The sequence below is a fragment of the Chanos chanos genome, chromosome 4 (genome assembly GCF_902362185.1).
Source record: "Chanos chanos chromosome 4, fChaCha1.1, whole genome shotgun sequence".
NCBI classification, from domain to species: domain Eukaryota; kingdom Metazoa; phylum Chordata; class Actinopteri; order Gonorynchiformes; family Chanidae; genus Chanos; species Chanos chanos.
This window is the reverse complement of record NC_044498.1, coordinates 17,266,516-17,287,988: the sequence shown is the minus strand read 5'-3', so window position 1 is coordinate 17,287,988 and position 21,473 is coordinate 17,266,516. Positions and strand designations below refer to the sequence as shown.

General features: G+C 39.4%; 2 protein-coding genes across 2 annotated transcripts; both read left to right on the top strand.

Moving 5' to 3' along the window:
* Positions 1-96: 96 nt before the first annotated feature.
* Positions 97-7,411, top strand: LOC115809142 (cytochrome P450 2J2). Its single transcript, XM_030770691.1, has 9 exons — positions 97-669; positions 1,995-2,157; positions 3,357-3,506; positions 4,193-4,353; positions 4,921-5,097; positions 5,578-5,719; positions 5,852-6,039; positions 6,589-6,730; positions 6,975-7,411. Exons 1-9 carry the CDS (start codon positions 469-471, stop codon positions 7,148-7,150), a joined length of 1,500 nt encoding a protein of 499 aa, XP_030626551.1. The 5' UTR covers positions 97-468; the 3' UTR covers positions 7,151-7,411.
* A 3,407-nt stretch (positions 7,412-10,818) lies between these two features.
* Positions 10,819-21,017, top strand: LOC115809145 (cytochrome P450 2J2). The gene is made up of 9 exons (XM_030770694.1): positions 10,819-11,035; positions 12,653-12,815; positions 13,484-13,633; positions 13,973-14,133; positions 18,432-18,608; positions 18,864-19,005; positions 19,682-19,869; positions 20,095-20,236; positions 20,504-21,017. Exons 1-9 carry the CDS (start codon positions 10,835-10,837, stop codon positions 20,677-20,679), a joined length of 1,500 nt encoding a protein of 499 aa, XP_030626554.1. The 5' UTR covers positions 10,819-10,834; the 3' UTR covers positions 20,680-21,017.
* Positions 21,018-21,473: the final 456 nt, after the last annotated feature.

Here is a 21,473-nt window from a genome sequence, read left to right as displayed (position 1 = left end):
TGTGTGTGTGTGTGTGTGTGTGGGGGGGGGGGGGGGGGGGTCACCTGATTATCCATAAACTCGATCGTTTATCTCGTCCTTTCCACTGACAAGATTCTGCCTCAGACTCTTATTCAATCAAGATTCCGCCGCTTTAAAGGTCTATAGAGAATTTCTCCAACGCAGCAATAGGTCCTGTATGCGCTATCTAATAGGCCTATTATATGCAAATGTTCCCTAAGTGACAAGATACTGCGTTTGGTCCTACCAACCTGTCATACCTGGGGCCTCGATCGGGAGACATAATTACGGTAGATAAGCGTGCTGATAGCATGCTTGGAGGATCACAAACCCGAAGGGCTGCCTATTTCCTATTTGTCAGGGGTACGCTTATATCTCTCACCGTCACGAATCCGCCCACTTCAAGTATATTTTTGCAATTTTTTTAACGTCTGTGCGTGATTTTTTTTCTTCTCAAGACTCGACAACATGTGGGTTTTTGATTTACTGCATTGTTCAGACTGGATTGACATCAAGAGTTTTTTTATTTTTTCTAGTATCTTCCTTCTGCTCACTGACTATTTCAGGAACCAAGTTCCGAAGAACTTTCCTCCCGGACCATGGCCACTGCCCTTCATAGGGAACCTTTATCATATAAGCCTCAAAAAGATCCACATTCAGTTTGCTGAGGTAGGACATGACAAAACTCGACATGAAACGCCTGGGGGAAAAATTACAAGCTCAGTCTGTCTCAAATCGTCTCTGTGGTGCACATCTCCTGTGAAAACTCCTCCACGTCGCGTAGGCTACCTGTTACCAGCTCAGTACTCAAAGACATTTGTTTTCCGATACTCGTTTCTGCAGTCATGTAAACTGAGCGGTAGGCTGTAATGTACACCCTCCGGCGCTTATGTCAAATCTGAAAACATGTCAATATTTACACATCCTTCCGATTTATTGAAGTGGTATTCTAGAATACAACTATTCAAAATGCCAACACAGAGGTGGAGATTAAGAGAATAGTGTGTGTTCGTGTGAGTGTGTGTGTAGTAGCCTATATTATATATATATTCGCAAACCTTTGGGTCGGACCTGTAAAACCCACAGAGTTCAAACCTAAGGCAAGCCGTTGCATGCACTCTTTCATAACTATATGAAATGTATGCAGAACTTTTCTGTTTTCTTTTATTTTGCTACACAGAAATACCACCATTAGATCTCGCTATCTTCAAAAGTATCTGACATAGAGGCGTTAAAGTCATTTAACTTCTTTACTGTTCATTAGTGAAGTCGTGCTTGCTTGTTAGTTAGTTTCAAAACACCCCCCCCCCCGCAAATGTCGAAGTCCGCCTATGTAACGTGTAGAGATAATTAACGTTGTCGATATGTATCATGTGTATCGACATATTGAATATACGTTGAATTCCATCACTTAACAATAAGGTAGGGGGATAAGAATGCTTAAAGTATGTTTTTTTTTTTTTTTACCTTTTGGTATGTCAAATACCTGCTTTGGCCTCAGCCAAACTTTTTCAGTGATGGCACCGGTGTGACATTACTGTTAAAGCTGATGCCACAAGCAAAGGAAACGGCCATGTACAGAAATGGTTGCCACATATTAATAACTGTAGCCTATGCTCCAGCCTGTTCTACTCTGTTGCTTATTAAATTTTGCATAGCCTACTTGCAGGAGACTGTCTGTTGCACATGAGTGAACAGTTTATGAAAAACAATATGAAATGCATCACATTGGCAATGTCTGTAAATATTGTCATTTTTAAAGAAATTCAAAGATAAAAAAAATTCCCCCCACCACTGGGACTGGTAACAGTTTTGAATTTATTTGGCCTTTTGTAAGCTGCTAAAGCATCAGTTATTGACTAACCATAAACTGCAGCAGTTCCACCACACTATATATGGCAAGTCAACTAGCGTACATAACAGCCTGGTTGGTTTTGTTAAAATGCAAACCTTTCAATTTGACAGGCTATAGACTGATGCTGTGCCTGCTTTAGTTTGCAGAGAAATACGGGAGCATTTTCAGTGTTCGAATTTTTGGACAAAAGGTGGTTGTTCTGAATGGACACAAGGTTGTGAAAGAAGCATTTATACAACAAGGAGACAACTTTGCTGATCGCCCATCTTTACCCATATTTGAAGATGTTTTTGGAAACAAAGGTAAGCTGTTTGTTGGAGAAGCAACAGGCATCTTCCAAAATAATCTTAATTCTAATAATGTCTTTGGATCGGGAGTGTGACAATCATAAACTTGAAAGAACAGCTTCAGTGCACCTTGGCAAAGAATGAACAAGGTTGTAGTAATCAACTGAAGGGATGTGAGTCAGTTCTTCAACAAGATATTAATTTAATCTTTTGTGAAAGGTGGTGAAAACCTGTGTCTTGTTCACCTTGAGACCATGGAATATGGCTTACATTGTTTTCATGTTAATTAAACCATTCAGAAACCACTTGTGTCTAGTGAATAGGGGCACTGTGATCCTGGAAGAGATTTCTCTCTTTGCTTTTGAGTTCTGTGAGCCCCACAGAAGGTTAAGTGGAACATTTTATCCACCCCCCAACACAGTTATAGAGCCACCAGAATATTTCACCGTGGGAGGCAAGCACTCAGATATATACATACTGTATGTTATTTGGGTGTGTGCCGCATATGCGTTCATAAACTTGATTGGAACCAGGGGCATAGCGACCTGTTGATCCATGAGAATTTTCTCCAGTGCTCAATAAGTTACTGAGTACATTTGCTGCAAAACTCTACTTACAAACATGCATTACTAAGAGTATTGAGGAGTTTATATATTATTGGTAGTGCCCCATTTGTAGTATCTGCTCTTGTCAGTTCTCAATAGACTACTCTTGTTTAAACATCTGCTCATTCATAGTTTGAAATCAATTTATTCATAGCTTCTGACCTGTTTTTCTTTGCACTTCTCTGATCAGTACCCTGACAGCACAGTCAAAGATTCTGTACTTTTGATGTTGTTGATTCTGATCAATTAGTGTATTACTTTCTCCAGACTTTCATGCAGACATTACCTGAACCACTAATTCTTGTGAAACATCACAAATTTGAGCAGTCTTTGCCACTGAAGTCTCAAATACAACCCTCTTTTCAAAGTAACTGTAACGTGAACCCAATTTTGAATAGCTAATTCCCTATATTCTTGTTCCCACCACGAGACGAGTGCCAACATGTTAGAAGGATTAATCTGCAAAAAGTACATGCAAGCTAAACTGAACAAGGGAGATACCGTACAAACACATGAACAAGAGAGATAAACTCTCTCTTAAGAATAGCTATACACATATGAAAAAAACCCCACATTTTAATATTTTGATTAATGTTTTTTTATCTATAGGTGTGGTAATCTCCAATGGATATTCTTGGAAACAGCAGAGAAGGTTTGCACTGTCGACCCTTAGAGGCTTTGGTGTGGGTAAGAAGAGCCTAGAGCCCTCAATCCAGTTGGAATGTCGGATGTTAAATGAGGCTGTTTCAAATGAGCAAGGTAAGAGTGAAGAAGGCTCTAGAACAGGAATCAGTTAGTTTATTTAGCTTTGTTTCTCATCAGTGCCACTTCATTTACACCACATTAAACACTTACATGCTTAAAACCAAAGACAGGGGACCCTGGTCCACATAATCATGTTCTCTGAGTAGGAAATAAGTTGACATTAAAAAAAAAACAAAACAACAGTTACATCATACTCAACATTATGTACAACTGTAAATAGCAGTTAAGAATTTATATAAAATATCTGTACTGAAGAGTATGTCATATTTTTAGAACAGTAGCTGTCTTATACCCTCTAAAAATGTACAATAATTATTTTAAATATCAAAGTCAGTAAGATTTTCTATGCAAATGGAGTGTTGGGCAGGCAAAACATCTTTAATATCATAATATTAACTATACTACAATAAAGCCATTGATTTAGTGGTGTTACTGTTACAGATGGTACGAAATTTTCTGTCAGACAGAGCTATCAATATATTGGAACTACACACAACACACCTCCTAAGTTGAATGAAGATTTTACCACTGAATTTCCATCAGTTGTTTATACCATACCAACCAAATGATACAATGTTAACATTACTGACACTAACTAAATACATTTTTGAAGCATAAATAGGGGTAAACAATGCAGTGTCATATGCATTTTATCATTGTCATGGAAATGGTCTCGCAAGGGAGGCCATTTGACTTTCAGATCCTGATCAACAATGCTGTCTCCAATGTGATCTGTGTACTGGTGTTTGGTGATCGGTTTGAATACAGTGACAGTAAATTCCAAGATCTGCTGAAGATGATCAATGAAGCTATTTATGAAGAAGGGAGTTTGTGGGCCCAGGTAACTCAACTCACCCGTTTTTTTTTAATCAAGACATATCACTCTCTTTTCTTAAAAAACTTGACATGGATGAAATGTTTTGTTCTATGTTAATACCTGCTTTATTTTACCATACATACACTCAATATATTTCATTCATTCATTCATGGTATGTATGTATGCACCCATTATAGCAAATACAAGAATCCAAAATGTCCAGGTTTTGGGCCAAATTCAGCTCTCAGATCAGCTAATTTCCTCACGTTTTATAAAGCTAAGACTGATAATATATCAAACCATACAGTATGGAAATGAATAAATACTAATGATTACTTCAGCCAAGATTAGCCTGCTGCAGGAAGTTTAGGTTTTGAGAAGATTTATCTATTATCCTAAACAAAATCTTAACACTTGGCATTTGATTATTTTGAACTTCAAGCAGTTGCATTTTTGTTGATTATGCACAAGTTTCTGCCACATTCTAATGGAGATTTGTTTAAGAATTACAGACAAGTAATTTACATTTGAATTAGTTTGGATATTGAACAGAACTCTTATAACACTTAAACTTGTGTGTTTCGTCACTAGATGTATAATGTGTTTCCATGGATAATGCGCAGAGTGCCAGGCCCACATAGGAAAATATTTGCACACTGGAACAAAGTGACTGACTTTATCAGGATCAAAATCAAAGAGCACCGCACTGACTGTGACCCCACATCTCCACGTGATTATATTGATTGCTTTCTTGGGGAGATGGAAAAGGTAGGGATTCTTTATAGAGAAGATCATCTTGCACTGCAGTCAGACCCTGCTGTCCTATTGACAGATGAACTTTGTTTATAGCAGAACTTTGTTGATGATGGGACAGTCATGAATTAGTAATAGTCTTGCTCATCTTAAAGAAGCACAAACTCGTTTTTGTGCATGTGAAATAAATCTTAATAAGAAATGAGATTTATTTTAAAAGCAATATTGTGATATTGGTTCTCTGTGAGCAAACTCTGGAGAGCCATTGACAAGTTCTGAGCACTATGGAAAAATGTCTATCATTGTAACATGGAACTAAAACTTACACTGGATATATATCCGTTAACTGCATCTATTCATCTCATATCCACATTACAGTGCATTTATCATTGGAAGGAATGCAGATTCGTTTCTATCCTCCAGAGTGTAGTCAGTGTTTATTACTCTGTGATCATGGGTATTGGTACAGCAGACCTCTTTTCTCTCTCTCTACAGTGGAAAGATGATGAGGCAGCAGGATTTAACATTGAAAACCTGTGCTTCTGTACATTGGATTTGTTTGTGGCTGGATCTGAGACCACTTCCACCACCCTGTATTGGGGTCTCCTTTATATGATCAAATACCCAGAAATACAAGGTTAGTGCCTCTTTTTTGGATATATTTTCTTTGCTGTACTTTTTATCACACAGAGATATATACAGAGAGAAGCAGCACCATACTGTTTTCTCAATGTCCACTCTAAACCACTGTCTTCTCTCATTTATTCAGCAAAGGTACAGGCAGAGATAGACCGTGTGGTAGGGTCATCACGACAACCATCAGTGGCAGATAGAGAGAACCTGCCCTACACTGATGCTGTCATTCATGAGATACAGAGGTTTGGAAACATCATCCCACTGAACGTGGGCAGAAGTGCCACAAAGGACACCAAACTGGGAGAGTACGTCATTCCAAAGGTAAGTCTATGATGGTGTGATTTCATATTCAATGATCTGGTGTTCCTTTGAAACAGCCATATACTGTATTAACTATGGATAGATATTCGCAGTTTCAGTGTCCAGAAACGAATTCACTATAAAAATGTAAGTCTTGGTGATCGCACACACACACACACACACACACACACACACACTGTGAACAGTGAGCAGTGAATCTGTCCTCTGCATTTAAGCCATCCAACACACCGGTAGTGAACACACACACCAGATACAGGAGCAGTGGGCAGCATTCTTTGCGCCCGGAAGGAAGTCACTCATTGTATATCACTTGAGTGTGCCTCAAGATTAATTTCTGCATACCTATTTTTTAAGAATTACAACAGAAAATGCCTGAAAAACTCAAGATGGTTTTAATTCTCAGGTCTGATTAACTCGATTTTGAGATGAAGGAAGAGAGGCAGTCAGGGAGTTGCTTTCTGGGGGACATACAAAAACAGTTTTCATAATGATATATGGGTCATAAAAAAAGTTATGATACAGATGAAAATCAATGTGATCATTTTTCAGGGTACAATGGTGATTGGGAGCCTCACATCAGTTCTGTTTGACAAGACTGAATGGGAGACACCACACACTTTCAATCCAGGACACTTCCTGGATGCTGAGGGTAACTTCCAGAGGAGAGATGCCTTCCTGCCATTTTCAACTGGTAAAGTAGTATACCTGTCCTACTTTGCATGTTTCTGCATATTTTGAAAGATGTTTGAAACTTAAGGCCTTGCATTTTTTTAAGAATGTGCTTGTATATTTTCTTCTCCAAAATCCTAGCTTTTAAAATATCTCAATCCTTCTTCCTCTGGCAAGGAGATTTTGAAAGGGGGGTTTAATTTATTACAAATGTTCTACACACGAGACAGACACACATTACAGATGTCATGGTTTTTTTTTTCTAGGAAAGAGAGTGTGTCTAGGGGAGCAGCTGGCTCGCATGGAGCTCTTCCTGTTCTTCACCTCCCTGCTTCAACACTTCACATTCTCTGCTCCTCCTGGTGTTGAGCCAACGCTCAAGTATAAAATGGGACTCACCCATAGCCCCATGCCTTACAAAGTCTGTGCTGTCCCTCGTTAACACATCAGTATATCTGCATACAAACATGCACCAGTTTGAAATGTATGTATTTGAGGCTTTTTTTGTTCAAATATGCATTTTTGAAGTTGATTTTTAGATGCATGTGCATATGTGCAGAATGATGTGTAACTTGAGTATTATAATGCAGTTAAAATCTTAAATATCAAAACTTTGAACAACCAAATCACATAATTTCTGATGTACTTTTTGTGTTATGGTGTCAGTTATGTTTTACGGAAGTAAACAGAGTCTGATTTATCAGTAAATGTTTTGTTTGCTTTTTTGAAAAGAAACCAAAAGCAAAAAACAAAACAAAAAATAGATGCCTTGACTAACAATATAATAAAATAATGATGCAATTCAGTTTCTATACACTGTAATTAAATCTACTATTTCTATTACTTAATTTAACATTCTGCTTCCCAATGTATTGATCTTTCTCATCACAAATGAATACCTGTATTAGGCTAACAATCGCATACCAAATAGCTAACAGAGAAAAAGAGAAATAAGAAAAAATCTCATTTAGATTTAGATATTTATATATACACACGCACACACACATACATATATATTTGGATGGCACCTGTGACTTCTGGACAGTGTTCAATATGTGACTATTACTATTTTTTGCAATATATCAGAGTTGAAATGAGATGACGCATTCGTGACTACTGCTTTATGGTCATGCACACTTGGCTATGAGTCTTTTTTTCTGCTGTGAGCTGAGTAGCGGTAGTCACTTGAAGTTATTTCTTAAATTGCCAAAACTCAAAACGGAAAAGTTTTCATATCAAATTGTCTAAGCAGTAGACGTTTAAGTTAACATACAGACATTGTTCAGATGAGTTGTGCGGCTATGTCGAAAATGCTATCGCAGCGCAAATAGATGGCCGTGAGGCCCATGAGTCGTGAGCGAATTGCGAATTGCTACATTGGGCATGCGCAGTAGTTTTGTGACACGTGAACGGAAGACCCGAAAGACCCATTGGTGTACGAAAGGGAGCCTCGCTGGCGCGCATGCGGGAAAAAATGAAAGAATAAAGTGGAAATTTTTATTGCGAGATTGAACTCGAAATTTCTGGAGTAAAAGTGAAATTTCGAGCTAAATACAGAAATATAATAGTTATTTTTGCTCTGTGTTTGGCCCTAATATTTTTCGTTGGTTCAAACTTCAGAGTAGCACATAACAGAAATAGTGAAAGATATTAAAGTTTTAATATTAAAATATCTGTATAGGAACTGTCTCCCGCTAAACCATATGTACGGCAGAGTTAAGAAATTACAATTTACAATTTAGCATTTAGCAGACGCTTTTAGCCAAAGCGACTTACAATCAGTGCATCAGTCGGATTCCTAATACCTCATAAGCATACATCGCTAAAAAGACTGAGCATCAATTCACTCCTTCGTATTGCGCCCTGGAATTCTTAGACAAACATAGATACAAGACAAGGTTTTTTTTTGTTTTTTTTTTTAAGGAAGGGGGGTTAGGCAGTGGGGGATAGGTGGGTTCTGAAGAGGTGGGTTTTCAGTTTCTTGCGGATGATGGTGAGGGATTCCGCAGTCCTAACTGTATGAGGGAGGTCGTTCCACCACCGAGGGGCAATGGCGGAGAAGAGGTGTGGTCGGGAGGAACGGCTGCCGGGTTCCCGAAGTGAGGGGACCGTCAGCTGACCAGAGGTCGTAGAGCGGAGGGTTCTAGTAGTGGTATACAGAGTTATTAGGGACTGAAGGTATGATGGGGCGGAGCCTCTTGTTGCCTGGTAGGCCAGTACCAGTGTCTTGAATTGGATGCGGGCAGCTACTGGAAGCCAGTGGAGCGCAGTAAGCAGTGGAGTGACATGAGAGTGCTTAGGGAGGTTGAAGAACAGGCGTGCAGCGGCGTTCTGCATGAGCTGGAGCAGCCTGATGGCGCAGGTCGGTAAGCCAGCCAGTAGGACGTTACAGTAGTCCAAGTGGGAGATGACAAGCACTTGGACCAGGAGCTGGGTCGCCTGTTGTGTGAGGAATGGGCGGATTCTCCTGATATTGTATAGGGAGAATCTGCAGGATCGAGTGACTGCTGCAATGTGACTGGAGTAGGTTAGCTGGTTGTCAAGGGTTACGCCTAGGTTTTTGGCTGTTGTGGTGGGGAACACCACAGATCCCTCGATGGTGATTGCAGTGTCAATTGTTGGGGAGTTCTTTGCAGGAAAGAACAGAAGCTCAGTTTTCTCTAGGTTGAGTTTGAGGTGGTTAGCAGACATCCAGGAGGCAATATCAGCTAAGCAGGCTGCGATACGAGGCTGAACCTGAGAGTCAGAGGGGGGGAAGGAGAAGAACAGTTGTGTATCATCAGCGTAGCAGGGGTAAGAGAGACCATGGGCAGAGATAACTTGACCGAGTGATCTGGTGTAGAGAGAGAAGAGGAGTGGACCAAGTACTGAACCTTGTGGAAAGGGTGGGGGGAGGAGACCGATTGCCTCCAAGAGACCTAGTAGGAACGGTCATACCTCTGAACCTCTGAAAAAATGACCTCCAGTGCCATTGCTATATGATACACCAGTTCCCTAGTGGAAATTCCAGTTCTAATCCAGTAGAAAATCCCAGTAGAAATCCAGTTGAAATCAAGTAGATGTCCAGTAGAACACCAGAAGAAAACCATTCAAAAACCAATAGCAATTTTAACTGGTTCCTATTGGTTTTTATAGGGGAACTGAAACACATTCAACTGGTTTCATAACTGGTTTCTACTGGAATGCCCAGTAGAAAAACCAAATGAAATTTCTACTGGAATGTATTGGTCTGGTTCCAGTTGAAAAACAACTGATAGAAACTGCTGGTCTCAAATGGTCTGTATTGGTTGAACTGGTCTCAGATGGTCTGTATTGGCTGAAATGGTTTCAAACGGTCTGTATTGGTTTTAGCTGGAGACAACTGGGTTATTGAGTTCACGATGACTTTCGTTTAAAATCCAAGTGCGTTCTTTCGGCCCACTGCAGGTTCCAAATACGCTTTAATCGCGTTTAAGAAACCACACGTCTTGCTCTCGTTTTAAACTCTAACGCCTGATTCAGACTACACGATGTCCGCCCGATTTTGACGCGGACAAACTTCCAGGGTTGGGCCTCAATGAACGTCGGGAACGACGAACGGGCGTCTTTACCCCTTGCACGTGTGACATAATCTAAGAACAGTGATGCGTCATCTGGGACGCCCCACGACACCCGACAAGAAAAGTCTGGCATGTTCGATTTTTTTTATTTTCCTGCCTAGTCTGACATCTCCTACAACGTGTACCTTGACGTTGACCAAAAAAAGGAATGACAGTCGTCCTCCCCGACGACATATCAACTCGCGCAAGGTCGTGAAAGGCAGCATGATTAATCGGGGTCATACTTGTAGTGTTGCCAGTCTCCCGGCCAAGACACGGCAAGAGTTCATGGCACTATGATTGCCTAATCTGACATGGTGACCATCGTGAAAGACAAGAATATCGTGTAGTCTGATCCCGGCATTACGGTCAGCTAAATTCATGACACGGCAACCCCGCTGAAGTTTTCGTTTCTTTACAGACTCCTGCTGTAGTCCTCGAGAGACCGCCCATTCTTATGCAACGAATCAGGTAGATATCGTCGTCTTGTAGTTAGTCATATTCAACAGCGATTAGTAGCCTACGTGTTTCTCCGGAGTTTGCTCAGTATGACGGTTTTTGATTTTATACAGTTTTTCGGCTGGATTGACATCAAGAGTATTTTGATGTTCTCCGTGGTCTTCCTACTGCTCACTGACTACTTCAAGAACAAACCACCCAAAAACTTCCCTCCCGGACCACGGTCTCTGCCTTTCATAGGGGATCTTCACCGCATCAATCCAGAAATTCTTCACATTCAGTTTTCAGAGGTACTCTGCCTTAAATCATGTTGCCACAATCGCTCAGTCTCCATTACAGTTTATTCCTTTGATTTGTGTTCCCTCGATGTTCTGTCATAGCCGACTCTAAGGTGTGTTGTCTGTAATGAAGTTTAGCCTACGTGAAAAATATAAAGTTCAAATTCAAATATAAATTTGATTTGTCACACACACAGCCATACACAGTACAACGTGCAGTGAAACGCTTATTCTGACTATCTGAATGATAAAAAGAGCAAGACAGAGATAAGTATAAAAAATAGAATATACATAAACAGAGCATAAATAGAATGTAAAGAGAATATAAAGAATGTAATATAAGAGAGAATTTAAAAATACAGTATAAAATATATAAGAGAAGGTAAAAAACGGGAGTAAAGTGCAGATATGTGCAAGATAATGAGGTAATGAGCTGTGCAACATCAGCATCAGCATCAGGCTGATGAATGAGATGAATAGCAGACTTGTACAATAAATAGTGTATATAAAAAAACACATGTAGTGTTAGGTCCAGATATGGGGTAAAGTACAAAGAGGTCCAGTGTCCAGCCCTAGGAGATGACCTAAGAGCTGGCCTGGTTGAGAGTCCGAATGGCCTCTGGGAAGAATCTCTTCCTCATTCTCTGTGTAGGAAAAAGTAATACTTCAAATGTATGATTTTAAAATTTGTATACTGTGTGTTTTGTTGTTAAGACCGTGGGCTACGCAGTTAGTGAGCACAGATTTTTAAAAAATCTGTGGACACTTGGACAAACACAACAGTTGGAAAAAAACTAGTTTTTCATAACAACCCTAACCCTTTCCCTTTCCGTACCTGTTAAGTTTTCATCGGACCGCTACAGATTTGTGCCTTAGTTCTTCTGCTCTTATCCACGATTTTTCGCACATTTGTAACGTTTTTTATTTTAATTGGTCCACGGTGTCGATGAGCACTGAAAAATGATAGGGATAATGTTAATATGGATTTGACTTTAAATGTTAAAGTGAATCCACTAACATTCCTCTCAATTTCACTAGGTAAGCGGAAAACCTTACTTTGCTGTCGCTAGTGCGAAGAGATGTCAGTATTGTTATAGGCATTATGACCGCACTATTTGCTATATATGTTTGTTAGTGTTTCTGCTTTTATCCAGCAAGCAATCCTTTAGTGTATTTGTTTAAACTAAATGAAGCGTATTTTGACTTTACTCACATGTGACCTCTTGCACAAATAGCATGATTACTGTCCTGTTTTTATCAGTGGCTCAGATTAAAGGAAAAACAAGAAACACATTGTCTTTCGGAGTTCTAATACGGATCTACAGGACTTTTCTGGAATCATAATGCACTTCGGGGATGTAGATGTATTTTAAGGAAATGTTTTGGTTTTCTCGATAATCGCAATAAACGTATTAGTTCTTCCGTCGAAATTTTCTCCGCTACAAGAGAAATACTGAGTAAACATTTCGATAAAAACTATTGTTTGCACCGCATGATATTACCTTTATTGGAGATACGTGCCTTTAATTTTGGGTTAAACCTGTATTTCTTTGCTAGAGGAAAATAAAGCCACTCAAATTCCAAATCTTTTTTTGGAGATGGGGTTTCTACTTTGGTTGTCTTTTACAGTTTGCAGAAAAATATGGAAACGTTTTCAGCCTCCGGATGTTTGGATCAAGGATAGTTGTCTTGGATGGATACAAACTGGTGAAAGAGGCATATATTCATCAAGGAGAAGCCTTTGTCGATCGTCCGTCTTTGCCCTTGTTTGCTGACATAGTCGGCGACAAAGGTAATGAAATTTATAGAGCAAACTTCTGAGACCGGATTAGTTTTATATTTGAACTCCTATGAATGTCAATAGCCCAACAAATATAATTCAAAACGTCTGTCACCTACCAGCTCAGAGTTTCATACCTTTCCAGACAACAGTTAGCTACAGCACGGGTAATAATATAATATAATAATATAAGATGTCTTAATTTAGATGATGACTGTTTAACAAAACACTGGCACTTGAATTACTTTTCTCTCTTTATGTTATATAGCTTTGTCACAAAGTGACTAGACCTCCAAAACACCTTTATAGTTACCTTTTATATATTAACCTTTATACCTTAATAATTAAAGATTGAAGAAAACATAATGCATTACATTTAGATGTGAACATGGATTTATTCAAATTATTAATTCCATTTAAAAAAGTACTTTGACAAGTAAACTTCTCTGCTACACACACACTCATACGCACACACACACACACACACATTTCACTCCCTTTATTTCATATTTGTCCTAAGTAGGTCAACTGTATTTGTTGTTTGTATAAAAATTGTGAACATATGCAAGATTAACAGACTAATATCCATGGACCTCCAACGAGAGAGAGTGATACTGACTGAGAGAGAAGTGTATTAAAGCATATTTTCAAAAATATAATACTGTAGTTTTTGCTGATAGGTATTATTTTGTCCAATGGATATGGGTGGAAACAGCAGAGAAGATTTGCACTGATGACACTGAGAAATTTTGGACTGGGTAAGAAGAGCCTAGAGCCATCTATTCAGCAGGAAGCCAGTATTCTCAAAGAGGCCTTTTCAAATGAGCAAGGTAAGAGTGGAAGAAACGTGTGAACAAAAGTGTTTTTGATTTGACACTGCAGGGCTGGATAAATTAAAGCTAGATTTTGCCTGTTAAGAAAAACTTTTGAGAAAAAGTAAATCAGAATCCTTAGATTAAGTCTTAAAACAAACAAGTGTAATTGCAACAGTACAGTGTATTATCAAAATGGTATTGTAAGACAAATTCAAAACTTCTGTAAAGATTGATGTTTTACTATTTATAGCCTAGGTGTAACCATCTGTAATGGAACCAGCAGGATTTCTGTGAGAGTTGCTCCACATTGATTGTATATCTCTGATGTCTTGTGGAAATGTTTGTGGCTTCCAGGTAGAGCATTTGACCCTCAGATCCTTATGAATAATGCTGTCTCCAATGTCATCTGTGTTCTGGTGTTTGGTGATCGGTTTGAATACAGTGACAGTAAATTTCAAGCCCTCCTGAAGACGATCAATGAAGCTATTTATCTGGAGGGTGGAATTTGGGCTCAGGTAAAGCTAGGCGGATACTGAACACTTATAGTGTGGATCACACAGTTGTCATTTTGGAAATTTATGCACTTTTCATCATAAAATAGCATATATTAATGAGAAGTGATTATGCTTCCCAGCATGCAACTTCTGTCTACAACTGAGATTTAATTAAAGTGCACACTGCGTGAAAAGTGGTGTATTCGGAAATATCCAGACAAAGTAAACTTCCGCTAAACCTGCTGTTTTCCGGAGGTATTCGGATGCCCGCAGAACTTTGTCATGCGGACCTGAAAACTCCCGCAAATGTCCGAATACAGCTGTTAGACGGCAGTTTTCAGGCATCCGCGTGACCACAGTCGTTAGCTGATGGCTTGGCCTTTCAAATGCTAATACAGTCAGTGGTCTAGGTGGGACTGGGTATAGAAGCCTGCCCCCCTTCCTCACTGTAACTTTCTATCAGTTAGCCTATATGTAATATTTAGCCGATATTTTGATAACCACACAAACTTCTTAGGTGTTGCATGGTGTATAATATAGCAGTGGTAGGCCCATGTAGCCTTTAATGTCATTGCTCTGTCGTGCAGCTAAATTACAATGGACACTTCAAATGGAGCATACAAAAACACACTGAAAACATAATTTAAAAAAAGTCTAAATGAGAGGTTCATTTATTACATATTTGATGGTTATGCAACTGTCCTTTACTTGGGGTCAAAGGTACAGGGTGACCAGATGCAAACAGACCAAATGGGGGACAAGTAGTAAGTTTGTGTGGGACAATATGGGACATGTTACTAATGCTGAGAGATGATGTAAAACTTAGATATAATGTCAGTCTAACTGTATAAGAAACACTTGTATACACTTGTATTGGTAGACATCCAACATGCATTGGCCATTACAGGCCCATGGTCAGAAGGGATAAAAGAACTTTTCCCTTTCTTTTTGACCATGACGTCGGCTGACAGCGTTTATCTTCATATCTGTAAAGTGTTACTAAGTTTGGTTTTCGTGACGTAGAAAAGAAATTCGTCGACCCCACAGCTGCACAGTTTGATTGACAGCCGCCACAGACTCTTGATGACCGCCCTCAGCGCTCTCCTCTCAGCCATTGGGCGAAAGCAAGGCTTTTAAAAAAACTCGCCTATGTTGCATTTTCACTGCTTTTGACATAGCGCTATTAAATAGATTAGAAACTATGCTCATGTGCGGGCGGGTAAAATAATGGATCCATATATTTTTTATTTCTGACAGTTAAAAACCAAACGACCAGCGAAAATGCGGGACATTATCTCAGTATGAGGGATGCGGGACAAAGGATACAGGACTTAAAAAAAAAAAAAGTTTACAGGGCATAGGAGTTTTTGTTGTTGATTCTCGCTTGTTTGTTCGGAATGTTTCTCCTCAGTACGAGGACGCGCCCCGTTTTCAAACCACCCACTTAGAATCTAAGGTTGAGTCCTGTCCAATCAGTTTTCTGTGCGTGCATGGCGTAGAGTGACAGTAACCAATAGCATTGTGTGCAACTGCAGCGCGAAATTTGCTTTGGGGAAGGGGTTACCTGTAGTAAGGTAAGGAGAAGCGAGTCACTGAAGGATTACAGAAGTTGTACTCCGTATTCTGTCAATAGTGTGCATTTTGAAGATGGCTTGCAAAGGAACACTTAACTTTTCGAACGGACAGCGGAGTGGAGAGGCTACTCGTGCGCCGGGAATATCCAATTTTTCCAATGCCGAGTCCGAACGAAAACAAACAACTGGTGTCCCCGTTAAATGCATTTTTAAGAAGATGTCTGAACAGCAGTAAACGTTCATGGAGAATGTTATTCGGCGGTTGGACAGGATGGAGTCCCATCAAAGAGGAGCAAGAGGAGTCTGCCCGAGAAAAGAAGACGAGCGGGGAATAACTCTGTTTCGGTAAGTTTATTTCTGTAGCCTTCTGGCTTTCGTCTTTGACTGCCGCGCATTCTGATACGTTCACATTTCTTTATCTGCTTTATCCCTTAATGTGGTTGAATTTAACTCTTGTATTAATTTTGCTTCTACAGGAAGCTGTGCGGAGAATGCATAATGCTGAAAACAACACGCACAGATATGATCCACGGACAAGGTAGGACAGCGTGTTTTGTTGGTAGACTATATCGTCGCGATTGTTTCATAGCAGTGGTTGGAATTCTAAACGAACTTTTAATCAATCTTCCTTTCTTCTCCGCTTTTTTTCTCTCTCTAGCATCCTGAAAGACCGATTGAGACTATTCGAAAGAGTTACCGGGTGAATCCAGAGAACAAAGAGGGGGGCAGGATCGCCACTCGAACGAGGCAAAGGAGGAGAAGAGTAAGTCAAAACATCATTTCCCTAGTAGTTCTTAGATTTTTTCTCCATTTGCTATTTTCAGTGATCTAATTTCTGTTTTCACTGTGTTTTGCATCTGCTCAAGGCCAGAGCTAGTGTTCTTTAAACTGAGGAAGAGGCTGCCATATGGAGGACCGCATCAGTAGATATAATTTCTGACGGGGACTCCGCCATCTTGGATGGAAGGCCAGCGTGGGTCCTCCCGCCTAGCACAGAGTTGGGGTGCTACAGAATAGAGACCACGGAAGCTGGGTTGTTCTTGGGAATGCTCAACATTTAGAGTTTCATTTATGCTCACAAAAGCATTTGTATTATATACTATGATATTACAGTATATTCTGTTCTAATGTATTCTATTCTGTTATATATTGTACATTGATTATATATATATATATATATATATAATTGTCAATTTATATGCCTTATATTATACTGTATTTGCTTTATTTATAATAAAATTTGTGTAATTCATTTTTGTTTGGCAGACTATCTATACAATCTACCTATGAAGATAAAACAACACCACCGCCAATAATAATAATATTATTAATAATAATAATTATTATTATATAAATTATTGTTATATTATATTATTATATAAACATAATTATTATTATTATATAAACCATATGAATTCATGTCTGGGGACCCACAATGGACCAATGGGGAAGGGTTTTAGAGGAGGGGCAAGACATTGCTCCACCAATCCAAAGAAAGACTTTTGACCAATTGCAGGATACCTGGTGGCCCAAGGTGTGAAGTGCAAATGTTCCCTTCCAAGCACCCCCAAGGGATTATTCACCATGGCAACTAAGGGCTCTAGGCAGACCCCAAAACACGGTACATATTCAGGAGTTTTCCATGCCGCGTAACAGAGCTGCAAACTGCCGGATACAGCCGATAATCTGTGGAGTATCCGGGAATATACAGGAGTATTCCAGGCCGAATACACCTCTTTTCACGCAGTGGCATGCACTTTATAAACGAAAACATTCTTCTCCTGATTATACATTGCGTAGCAAGTTTTATAGTAGGATATTGCATTGCGTCCTCACCCATTACAATGCTTTAACAATGAAAGCGATAATGGAATTATGGTGTCTTGTTGTTTTACGCATCATATAAAAGCTAAGTTCTATTTCAGTTAACTGTGACGTGACTATCAGTCTCAAAATAAGACATTACATACGCACGTGTTTAAAATTACTGAACAACGAAAATGTGAAGAGATTTATGGTATCTTGCTTTACAGAGAAGCAGATTCACACTATAGAGACACATACTTCCTGTATGATTTGTAATATCATGTTAGTAATTTCATTTAATATGTTTGATTAACTTTGCATGTTGGGAATCAATAAGGTAGCTCGTGACCCCTAGTTTATTTTAGTGATGGAGGCATCTGACTGCCTTTATTACACAGTTTTTAATAATGCTTTATACAGCAACACTTATCTATAATAAATCCTGAATACATAATTTGGAGGAAGTCTGTTTTTATCCTTGTTCGGTTCTTTTTGAAAGACAACTCTTTTTCTTTAATTACGTGAAGGTACTAAAATGCACTGAATATGTTTTAATGGGATGGAATGTAGCTACTCGTTCTGATTTCCTATATTTGATATCTGTCAGATACTTGATAGAGGAACAAAAATTCTTGTATCCAATTTTTTGTCACCCAGAGCCAGACATTCAGTGAAGGCACTGTCAAATCTTTGTGTGCATAACCTTAACTTTCTAGTCCACCTTCTTTCAGATTTTTAAGCACCCACTTCTAAAGCAAATCTGTCTGATACATAGGAACTCCAACATTTATCAATTATTCTTACTTTTTTTTTGCACAGTTAGTGCAAAATGGAATTGACAAAACACATGTGATTTCTGTAATGTTTTGTTACTTACCTACAGACACTGCCTATACTTCTTAAAATCAAGCTTTGATGCTCTCTCTCTTTTGTCACTAGATCTATAATATGTTGCCATGGTTAATGCGCAGAGTGCCAGGCCCACACAGGAAAATATTTGCCCTTTGGAATACAGTGACTGACTTTATCAGGATTAAAATCAAAGAGCACCGCATTGACTATGACCCCTCCTCTCCACGGGATTATATCGACTGCTTCTTGGGGGAGATGGAAAAGGTAGGGATATCTGTAATGCTGATGATGCCATGTTCATAGAGTTGATGTTCTCAAGTGAGCATCTTGCACTGGGATCCTGTTACACCAGTGAGAGACTGACTGTGTAAATTACAAGTGATGGTGGAAATCATGAATCAGTTGTCGTCTTATTTAAACACAAATTCTCTGCACTTGAAACTCATCCTTATGGTGCACTGTGAGAGTGTTGTGAATGTAGAGGTAATTTCTTGGATGTTACATCTTCTCTCTCTGCAGTGGAAAGAAGATGAAGCAGCTGGATTCAACATTGAGAACTTGTGCTTCTGCACACTGGATCTGTTTGCAGCAGGGACTGAGACCACCTCTACCACCCTGTACTGGGGTCTCCTTTATATGATCAAATACCCAGAAATACAAGGTCAGTGCCAACGCTTTAGGACTTATACCAATGTAATGCTTTACGCCACGCTGTAGAATCCATCAGAAGTAATCAGTTTGTGCTACACATCATTGTCAATGTGGTCATTGTGGGGTTAAAAGCAGTTATCTTGCAAAGGCACCAATTTTTGCCAGTTTAAAAAAATTTCCAACAAATATCAGCTTCCGTCATCCAAAGTTTTGATATTGGGCTGGTGCACAAAGGGCAGCGTGGACCCTGTACAGAGCCTCTGCAGAGCTCCACACAAGCTGCTCAGTCCTTCTGCTCCGTGGCTGCAGATCAAGGTGCCATTCGGCCTTGAGATGTCTTATGGTGCCCAAATGATGTAGGCAGCAGCAATGGTTGGCCTAGGGAGTTGTTCAGCTAGGGTGTTCAGGGAGATACACATTCTTGCTTCAATTCTTCATTCCCCTCTTGCCTCTCTCCACGCTTGTTCTTTAATCTGGCATCTGATGGTCTTCCGCAAGGTGCAGGTGTGCTGGTCGAACGAGCTGCTAGTTATGGCTCCTCTGTGTTCTCCATTAGTGCCTTTGTTGTTATTTGGGTTCACCATGTTCTTTTCCCAGAGGAGCAGCCATCACAACATATAAGGAGAGAGATGTTTTCTTGGTTTTGTTTCTATACCACTCTAAACATAACATTTTCCTTTGTTCAGCAAAGGTACAGGCAGAGATAGACCGTGTGATAGGGTCGTCACGACAACCATCACTGGCAGACAGAGAGAACCTGCCCTACACTGATGCTGTCATTCATGAGATACAGAGATTTGGAAACATTATCGCACCGAACATGGGCCGATCTACTACCAAAGATACCTACATTGGAGGTTACAACATTCCCAAGGTGGGCTGTTGTTCTGGCTGATTGTGACTACAGAATTGGTACTCAAGGCCTTTACCGGAACTTGGCAATCACATATTTCTGGTTACATGGATAACTGATTGACTGGTTTGATTGATTATTGATCGATTTGATAAGTCAGACATTACATTAAATGTCACATTTTTATTAAAATGTCTAATAACCATATTTAAACTACAAATGCAAATATGAGTGATTTTCCTACAGGGCACAGCGGTGACTGCGAACTTCACATCAGTTTTGTTTGATGAGACAGAGTGGGAGACACCACACACTTTCAATCCAGAACACTTCCTGGATGCTGAGGGTAACTTCCGGAGGAGAGACGCCTTCCTTCCATTTTCAACTGGTACAGTAGTACTCCTGTCCTCCTTTGTATGTGCATTCTGCATAATTTGAAAGCAGTATGAAATGTAAGGACTTACATTTGTTTTAAGAAAGTCCTCATACGGTTTCTTCTCCTTAATGCTAGCTTTTAAACTAATGCTCAGGTAATCTTAGTCCTTCGTCCTCCAGCAAAGCGGTTTTGGAAAGGGGGATGTAATTTATTACAAATGTTCTACAAATACGACATCGACACATCACAGATCCCGAGGATTTTTTTTTTTCGCCCTAGGAAAGAGAGTGTGTCTAGGGGAGCAGTTGGCTCGTATGGAGCTCTTCCTGTTCTTCACCTCCCTGCTTCAACACTTCACGTTCTCTGCTCCTCCTGGTGTCGAGCCCACACTGGACTACAAAATGGGAGCCACGCGTAGCCCCAAGCCTTATAAACTCTGTGCTGTTCCTCGCTGAGGTATCTTTAATACAACAGTAAATGTGTGTTAAATGTATGCTCCAGTTTGAAATGTAAGTCTGCAGATGTTTTATATTAGAAAGAACATTGAGATGAATTTTCAGATGTATTTATCCAAATGATGCTCTGCTGAAGAATTATAATATTGTTTCATTTCTTTAAATTATTTTCCTCATAAGCACACATCTGACATAATAGAAATAACTCGTATTGAAATAACCTTATAAAATCATCCAACTTTTACTCTCATTTTTTGATTAAAACATTTTTCATCTTCAAGTAACTTTTCACATATTTGTTTGATTATGACTCATGATGTGAGAAATTATGCATAAGACACAATATGTTGAATTAAAAGATGATCTTGATCATGTTATATCATATTTTATGGTCTTATTTGCAAATTTTCAAAAAATCACACAGACCTTTGTGGTGGTCTAAGTGAATTCACTAACTACAAAATCTTGCTCTTCTGGGCAACACAGCACAGCCTTCCACTCAGACTAGTCTTGTCAGCTTTTATTGTTTTTTCTCCATTTTTTAATCTCTCTCTTTTATCCAGCACCTACACACTAGGGACAAATTATCACTTAGCACCACTCAACATTTCATGTTAAGAATATTGTAGAAAGATCACACTCATATGGCGTCCATATTCACATTCACATTATGCATCTTTCTAGAAAAAAACTGAACATTCCGTGGCCAATAACAGTCCTAACTTTGTTTTGTGTTTATTTCTTTGTCTCGTAAACAAAGAGGCCAGTTTTTGGTTGAGAATACATAATCAATT

Coding starts and splice junctions, on each gene's coding strand:
- LOC115809142 (XM_030770691.1), top strand. CDS start 469: ATGTGGGTTTTTGATTTACTGCATTGTTCAGACTGGATTGACATCAAG. Junction 4,354..4,920: donor AAGGGAGTTTGTGGGCCCAG/GTAACTCAACTC, acceptor TTTCGTCACTAG/ATGTATAATGTGTTTCCATG. Junction 6,040..6,588: donor GAGAGTACGTCATTCCAAAG/GTAAGTCTATGA, acceptor ATCATTTTTCAG/GGTACAATGGTGATTGGGAG.
- LOC115809145 (XM_030770694.1), top strand. CDS start 10,835: ATGACGGTTTTTGATTTTATACAGTTTTTCGGCTGGATTGACATCAAG. Junction 11,036..12,652: donor TTCACATTCAGTTTTCAGAG/GTACTCTGCCTT, acceptor TGTCTTTTACAG/TTTGCAGAAAAATATGGAAA. Junction 13,634..13,972: donor GGCCTTTTCAAATGAGCAAG/GTAAGAGTGGAA, acceptor TGTGGCTTCCAG/GTAGAGCATTTGACCCTCAG.